The sequence below is a fragment of the Schistosoma haematobium genome, chromosome 2, assembly GCF_000699445.3.
Source record: "Schistosoma haematobium chromosome 2, whole genome shotgun sequence".
NCBI lineage: Eukaryota > Metazoa > Platyhelminthes > Trematoda > Strigeidida > Schistosomatidae > Schistosoma > Schistosoma haematobium.
In genome coordinates, this window is record NC_067197.1 from 15,054,721 (window position 1) to 15,063,995 (window position 9,275).

Sequence of the window (9,275 nt, forward strand, 5' to 3'; positions counted from 1 at the left end):
ATCGCCTGCAACAAAGACAATATCACGTGATAACCACAGTAAATTATTTGATGTATAATAATAAAGGCAAATTCACGATAGTGAAGGAGTATAGCTGAGAATTTTGAAACTAAATTGGAATAAATATTGATTTGTACTTAGTCTAAACCGGTCCCCCCAATCGGTAATCTATAGTCGATTAAATCTTCTGTATCTAATTTATTAATTTGCTTTTTATGATTTTAGTGAGAATTAGTTTAATATTCGCATTGCCTATTACTTGTAGGTAAAAGCGAGTAAACACTACAATACCCACGACGCGAAGTAAAAACATGGAAGACTGGTGAGAGTGAAGATCTATTCACCCCAAAAACATGACAATCATAGTCAAAAGCCAACTGATTTATACAATGATTGAACAGCAATTTTGATTACTATTTAGAAAGAAGTCACATTTATGAGATAACAGGATCGCATGCTCCACATCATACTAAACATAGTGGGTTAAAAATATATTTGCCTTTTCATCCTGTCATGTCATATAGTGAATATGCTAGCAACCTAATATTTTGTCATATTACAACTACTGATTATTTACACAGATATATCTAAATTTAGACATCATTAGGGATAAAACGATATCAGTTTATTTTCAGTTATTTTTTCAGACGACAAACAACATGTTCTATCATCAGCAAGAAAGTGTATACATTTGACTAACCAGGTATTACGGCTTAATGCATTCTGTTTAACATGTAAATTATGTATAATCAGTTTAATTCGATGATCGTTTATATTAAGCTATTTTAATTCAACTTCAATTATTCAGTGATACTCATCAGTTTGATGATAGATTTTTAAGTTTTGTAGCCAAACTACGGTATATTGTCATTAGTAATCATGAAATTGTGAAACCTTTAATAATATGGCGTAATATGTTTAATTTTATTGGTGAAATCATATTCAGTAGGTCAGCGTCTGTCAGGAAAAGGAGATAAATCGTTACATCTCCATTATTATTATTTTGTCACTGTTATCATTCAGACATTACCTTTTAAAGTAAATAATGCTACTATTGTAACGTTCAAAAGACCAAGTTTGCTTATAAATATCAACTTAATTTCAGAAAACAGGTTTGGTTTTTAAGTAAAAATCTTGAAAGATAATTCAATCAGTCAACTCGATATCTATACGTTAAAAAATAAGTATAATTACATAAGTTTTTACTCCGAAAGTGTTTATATATTTTAAAATTAACTAATACGCTTCAAACTTAACTTGCAATAAGTAAATCTACTGAACCCAAGCTGGACAGAAACAGATAGATTCAGGAGAGATGCTACCGTACTCTGGTCACAAAGAAGGAAATGCTCCGCACACAGAGAGAGTTGCTCTGGTTCTTTCCAAAGAGGCACGAAAGCACTTATAGGATAAGAATCTCATGGATCTATAATCATCAAAGCATTCTTCGAAACAAAGAAAGAGGGAATTACAGTGAATGTTATCCGATGTTATGCACCCATCAATGATAGCAACGACGGCGATAAAGATCAGTTCTATGAGAGGCTGAAGTTGATCGTAGAGAAGTGCCTAGGAAACGACTTGACCATTCTGATAAATGACCCAAACGCCAAAGTCGGAATAAACAACACGGGGTATGAAAATATCATGGAACGACATAGACTGGGAGAAACAAACGAAAATAGTGATAGATTCGCAAATTTATGTGAATACAAGATGCTTACAGATGGAATTATATTCCCCCACAGACACATACACAAAGCTACATGGGTATCGCCGCATCAGTTGACGAAGAAACAGATTGATCATATTCGAATCACTGAAAAACTCAGTAGGACAATAAAAGACATGAGAACCAGAAGAGGAGCTAACTTAGCTTCATATCACCACCTGGTAGTGGCCAAGATGAAATTGGAACTAAAAAGCACTGGACAGCTATGGGAATAGCATTAAAAAGGTTCAATACAGCCTTTCTTCGAGACCCTGATGAACTCAATGAATTCAAGATAGCTCTCAGTGACAGGTTCCAAGCCCTACAAGATCTACTCAAAGAAGAGGAAATTACTATGGAGAACAACTGGAAAGGGATCAAAGGAGCACTAACTTCAACTTGTCAATAACCGTAAAAAACGTCGTCATAAGGAATGGATCTCTACCAAAACTTTGAACAGGGTTCAAGACAGGAAGGTCAATAGCTGAACAAGAACAGAGTAAGTCAAGGCACAAACAAAATATACAGAATCAAACGGGAGTTCGATGAAGAGCATTAGATCGGACATGCCGCAATATGTAAAAGATCTGGAAATAACAGCGAATGAAGTTTCAAGAGAAGGAAATATTGCAAACCAGAGCGACCAGTCAAGAACAAAGTAGGCAAGCCAGTCATTGAGATTCAAAAACAGAGGAACAGGTAGGTTGAGCACTTAGAAGGACTGTTGAATAGGCAAACATCATCGAACCCATAAGACATCGATGCAATACTCACGGGCATTCCTATAGATTTCACTCCACTAACGACCAAAGAGATCAGAATGGTCATAAACCAAGTCAAGAGTGGGAAAGCAGTGGAATCTGATAGCATAGCAGCTGAAGCACTGAAGTCAGACAGAGAGGTAATTGCAGAGATGTTTCATTGTCTATTCATGAAGATTGGAGAGAAGGACACAGCATGATATGAATAAAAGGAGATCTGAACAAGTGTTGGGACTACTGAGACATTACACTGCTGTCAGTGCCAGGAAAAGTTTTCAACAAAGTGTTGCTGAACCAGATGGAAGATCCAGTAGAGGCCCAATTTCGAGATCAATAGGCATTAACTTATATGGGCAGGATCACCGACAAACATGGAGGAAGATGATGTATATGTAAAGGTGCGGATCGGCAAAGCAAAGGCGGCATTCTCACAACTGAATAACATATGGAAATCAAACCAACTGTCAGCCAACTCCAAAGTCAGAATCTTCAGTACGATTGTCAAGACAGTTGAAACTGGAATAACTACTACAACCATTATCAAAATGGTAGAAGTATTTATAAACAATTACCTACTCGAGATATTCAATGTCTGTTAGTCGGATATCATCATCAACAGCCTACTATGAGAGAACAAATCAGCTTCCATTTGAAGAGGAGATTGGAAAAAGACACTAGAGGTGGATAACGCATGGATTGCGAAAACCAGCAAACTACATTAGGCAGCAAGCGCTCACTCGGAATCCTGAAGGGAAATAGTAAAGAGGAAGACCAAAGAACACACTGCGTCGAGAATTGGAGGCAGAAATCAAGAGAATGAATAGCAAGTGGAAGCAACTGGGGAGGATTAACCGGGACAGAGTTGGATGTACAATGCTGGTTGGTGGCCTATTCTCCTTCATGAGGAGTAACAGGTGTAAGTAAGTAAGTAAACAAGTAGGTAAGTAAGAAATGCATCTCAGTAACAATTGCTTAAACTATTCGACAGTTGAAATTTCATTAGATGGTACAGTTTTCGATAAGCGTTTCTCAATACCTGGAATTTAAGTATCTTAATAACCAAAGTATTGGGATATGTTAAAATGTGTATCACAATAAAGTTTTGAATAATTGCAAAGTGGTTGTGATAATTTTACTTACATTTTTAATGTCTGAATACAAATTGAAAACACCTTTTGCCAATTCTTCCTTATTTTCCACCAATTCAAAATTCTCCAGTAACTTGAAAATCTGTTCTTCTGTTCCTTCTTCATTGTTAACCAACTAGTTATTAGTTATGGAAAAGGTTAAGTACACAAGTTCCCGATTTTATCATATCATAAGTACATATGAATCAGAAATGAGGATAAGTATGATAGTGATAAACAAAATATTATTCATTGGGATATAAGAAAAAAATTTTTATTATTGACTTCTTATCCGATACTCAGTTTATTTGAAACTAACATTTCTAACCTTGGGATAGAATTGTTATCAAAATGGGAGTTTGTGGAGATTGCAGTAATTTTTTAATTCGAATTCATGAGTCGATTTGCGCTAGAACACCGTTGAAAACCCGAAAGTACTGGACTGCCATTTCGTTTTAATATGGGACTCCTCAACAGTATGCATCCACGATCCTGCACTAACAGAATCCGGACTCAAGACCTTCAGTTTCACACGTGAACGCTTAACCTCTAGACCACTGAGCCGACCGGCATCCAACAGTATTAATGTCTAACTTCAATCTATTCATGATCTTGCTTAACCCTTCATCCATTGTCTGAGGTGGATGTCTGTCTCTACCCTACATGAATTGGACTCCATTGGTCACGGCTTCTTACTGGGACTTCAGGAAATCCATCTTGAAGTTAGTCACTAGGGAGCACATGATGACTGTTCGCGAAGGTCCTGGGTTCGATTCTCACATGTGGGCTCATGGTTACGCAATTCTTGGGATAGAATATCGATCACACCTTTATGCAATTTTTCAACCTTGAGGGAAGATAGACTACTTTTTTATTTACTTTAATATGTATTTAAACGATGCACTTTTATAGAATATAATATGACACGTTTTCTAATCTTCAACAATCTATATATGTGTATATATAGATGGTTACTGAAATACATTGTTGTCCCAAAACATGTGTTATTATTAGTGATTAAGGTATTACACATGAAATATATTACAGGTTATTGATGTAAATAAATGAATTTTCAATTACATGCAGTTTTTTTTAGAAGTTTTACCCTAATTAACGTTGTCAGTGTAGACTCTTTTAGTCAATAAACATGTACTTTATTCACTGGAACAGTGTGGAAGTAAATGAACCACGATTAATCAATGTAATAAATGATTTTAACTGACTTAATGAGCCTTGTAGGATTCCTGTATAGAAGATTTTAATGTTAATGTGATGATTGAGAATTCCAAAGAATTTCTAATCGACAGTCAAGTGTGTATGTTCTTTCATTTAAGTCGTTTGTAATACACACAAGATGAAGTGTGCTATGAGTGGTTGATTACGTACTGTATCCGAGTTGATGGTGGCAAAGATCTACCAAATTGACAATGATACTAACTGCTTATAATGTTTTGGTTAATTTGCAACAATTAATAAAAAGTAATCTATCATCACATTATCTACGCAGACGAATTTTCTTCTGAATTCGTCATTTTGTTATTATGACATTTGCGTTTACTTATATTTTGTCAAAAATTTCACATTGTTTAGATTAAGATACAAGAAAACAAGTAGGAAATCAGTGATATTTGTAAGCTGACGTGGTATTTCTTAGTTCTATTGTGCTTGAGAATACGGCGAGACTATGATTTATGGACAAACCAAGCACATATATGGTAAAAGGTTTTGGAATTTGACACGAATTTCATTCACTCGTTTTGTTAGATATCATCTTGGCATTATAACTGATGTCATTTTGTGATGGAAACATTAAATCTTATTCTCAACCATAATGTTCAACTGTAAATTCTAATCCTCATTCCTCACACTAATCTATGATCCTCATTTAACCGTAGTAAGTAAGTGGTCATTCCAAGGTCATTTTAGCGTTGCTCAAACGTTGTCCATAAATTATAATCTCGCCGAGAATACTGTTCGATATGATTGAGATAAAAAAAGTAAGTCTAAACTGTTTTAAACTCTGTATCCACCATTATTCACAACTTTATTGATACATTCGATCAATAAAATTAACTTAACATGATGTTTCGTATTACAGATTACAATAAATCAGAAATAAACTGTCAATGAAATTCTATTATCAATTAAAATATAATTAAATAGATTCTTATTCCTTTATCTTACTGTGTTTGGAACACTACTGATAAATACATTAAGTGGACCTGAAGAAATCTGAAATGAAGATAAAGTTATTTGTATTGTTTAATAGAATTCAAATGAAATATTGTACAGTTGTATGTTAGAGTTACTAATCGGTATTCATTCTTTCGGAAAGCGTTTACGTTAACATTGGCTGTCTATTGAGAGTTTTGATTATTGTTTACGAAGTATTTTGTTGAATTAAGAAGGTTGATTTGTAGGATGCTAAATGTTATTTTTCCAGATAGGAACACTTAGTTTTTGACTATCAGTACATGGATTTCATGCTTTGGTTAAATGGATTATAGAAAATAAATAGTTCTAGGACAAAATTATTGGTACAGGAAACAGTGAAGTTCGTTTTCACATTTGGAGTGTGCACACTTTTTTTTAGCTTAGATTGACGACCTAAATGGAATGAAGTGATACAGATAGTAAATAAACTATAACTGAATCTGTTATTCATAATTGACAAAATTATTTATGAATTTAAGCTCAAAAATGCCCCAATACATAAAATGTATGGCGTATTACGTAATATGAGGCTTTCACTTACTACTGATGTAACTATGAACTGAATACGTTCAAAGAATCATACATACATTCAATTACCCTAATATTTATGCGAATTTTGTGAACATGTTAGAGTATACGTTAACGAGAGAATAATGTCGTACTGATATAGTGCCTAACTAATAACAGTGTTTAATTTAAAATTAATTGTATGAAGGTATTTCGAACTTGATTTAAGTCTGATAAAAAAGATTATTATAAACATCACTTTATTGTACTATGAAATGATTCTAGGTTTAGAGTCCTGACAATTCACTGGTTTGTAAGCTAGATGGAAATGATGAAAACTAAACGTTTATAATTTAGAATTATGTGTAAATAAACAAAAGTTGTTTTATTCAATAACTCACATAAATATATGGATTTATACTTTTGTTTCTACTTTGAACTACATTTAGAGAAAATATAGTTGCTTTTCCATTTTGAAATATCAGTGGTAAAATTAAATTGGTAAGATTGAACAATTTATTATCAGATATATTGTTGCTAATATTGAAGGAGATCTTATCAGAATACAGTGGCGATGACCATCCGTTGAAAAGAGATGATATTAATTGAACAATTTTCTCTTTTCTTGACGATGTTTCCTCCTTAGAGTTTGTGATACAAGATCGATAGTAATTAATAGCAGCCGTAAGATGTGATTCATTTACATTCATTGTATTCCTCACTTAAAACGAAATAAATTAATAAATTAGTGCACTATTTTGAAAAATTTCAAAATCATTGTTTATTTATTACACGTTTATAATAGAATAAATCTGATTGAAATCACGAATGCCTGATCTTCTGGTCACTGAGCCGGCATCCATCGGTGTTAGTGTCTAACTTCGAGTAATTCGTGATGTTGCCTGACAGAATTACACAAACGTTTGACGATAATTAGATTGTTTGATAAACTTAGAAAATTTTGATTTAACTACTAGTGTGATTTTATTTTGTGGTGAGACTATAATATATGGACGTCGTTTGAGCAACGCTAAAATGACCTTGGGATGACCACTTACTTACTACGGTTAAATGAGGATCATAGATTAGTGTGAGGAATGAGGATTAGAATTTACAGTTGAACATTATGGTTGAGAATAAGATTTAATGTTTCCATCACAAAATGACATCAGTTATAATGCCAAGATGATATCTAACAAAACGAGTGAATGAAATTCGTGTCAAATTCCAAAACCTTTTACCATATATGTGCTTGGTTTGTCCATAAATCATAGTCTCGCCTACTTCGTATATTAAAATACAAATATAATGCTCTACTTCGACATACATGGATAAAGTCTATGTAAAATAACTGTTAGTTAGAATTTTTACATTAAAATTATGATGTACTTGAGTAGGTTTGCACCACATTATCCATGTAAAGTAGTTTGTGCTTGATGAAGATCATTTAGTAAGAAAATAATGATGGTTTTGAGACTATTTACTGAATTGAATACAAGTCTTAAAAGACATATAGTAGATTATTGAAATGATCTGTATTCAAGTTTGGATATAATTTTTCCGTGGAAGTCTGAAAAGATTGACTTGATACAACACAAATATATAACTCTTAGGAAATGCTTTACTCTGAATATTATTGCTTAACATTAATGCTCAGTCATAGGAAGCAATAAAGACTTCGAAAATGTGCATGACATAAATAAAAATCGGTTAAATGAGTAGTTCAGCTAATGTTTACGGATAGCTCATATTTATACTAAACACACCTTAATCACATTCTATACGATCAGTTCTGTTAGGTATACAATCGATTCACTAAATAACTAGACAGTAGCAAGTTAGTCAGACTTGATTTTCAATGTTTTAATACTGAATAATGAATCAAAATGTTAGATATATTATCTACTAGATGAAAACAAGCTCCGCTTGTAGCTCTTTCAGTATTACTGCTGGTCCAAAGACCGGGTAAAAGGAGAAGGGTTGGTCATAGGGTTAGCAACACTAGCTCATCGTAAACAACATTGCTAAAAAAATGCTAGTCAGAAAAAATAATTTGGACCATTGAGACTCTATCTTAAGATTTGAAGGATCTTCATTCATAAGAACTATGAAGGATCCTAGCGAAAGACGAGATTCTTCGGAAGTTATGAGGCAGTTGCCTTTCTTAATTAGGATGAATGTAATCGGCACTGAATAAACCACTATTTTACGCTGTAAAACTGATAATTAGGTACGTGTTAAAAAATTGATTATTTTTCTTATGATTTCAGTCAATAATTTTGTATACAATCAAAATAAGTTAAAAGTTTATAGACATTAAAAACCTTGACCAAAATCATGCTTAAATGTGAAGTAATTAATGAAAAGTTATTCATTAAACTCACAAATATCTATGATAAAATTATCTGATTGTAATAAATGATCTTTAGGGAAGTCATTTGATATTTGTTTGTGGCAAACAGATTCTTCAAAATTATCACAGTTGGTGTTAACTTCATTATCTGTGATAATACCTGTGCAATTATTATTGATAAACATATTGTCTTCATATGAAATAAAATAGAAAGAAAGTAAACACTTAGTTATATTTAAGTTATAGTCAAATAACTTTCACAAAGTGAGCTAATTAAACGTTCATGTTTTTAAGAATGATAATAAATTACCATACTTATTGAAACCTGACCAATGCAAAGAGAAACATTCGTAATAAATAAAATACATATAATAAATATTATCCGAATGGGTTATGTGGAGATTTTTAGAAATTTCACTTGTTGAAATCATAAGTCAATTGAAGCTAGACCACCATGGATTGATTGAAGTTAGACATTAACACCGTTGGATGCTGGCCCAGTGGTCTAGTTGGTTAAGCGCCTGGAGCGAGACTGATAGGTCCTGGGTTCGAATCTCTCGATGTGCGGGATCGTGGATGCGCACTGCTGAGGAGTCCCATGC

The 9,275-nt window shown here is 33.2% G+C and overlaps 1 protein-coding gene across 1 annotated transcript in view; it reads right to left on the reverse strand.

Moving 5' to 3' along the window:
• MS3_00010764 (uncharacterized protein) overlaps window positions 1-8,858 on the reverse strand; it is a gene marked incomplete at both ends in the record, with an annotated part of 31,414 nt that extends 22,556 nt beyond the window's left edge. The window contains 2 exons of the mRNA XM_051219161.1: window positions 6,722-7,041; window positions 8,705-8,858. Of these exons, the coding sequence (XP_051067596.1) occupies window positions 6,722-7,041; window positions 8,705-8,858 (474 nt within the window). The remainder of the gene's footprint in view (window positions 1-6,721; window positions 7,042-8,704) is intronic.
• Between the last annotated feature and the right edge of the window lie 417 nt (window positions 8,859-9,275).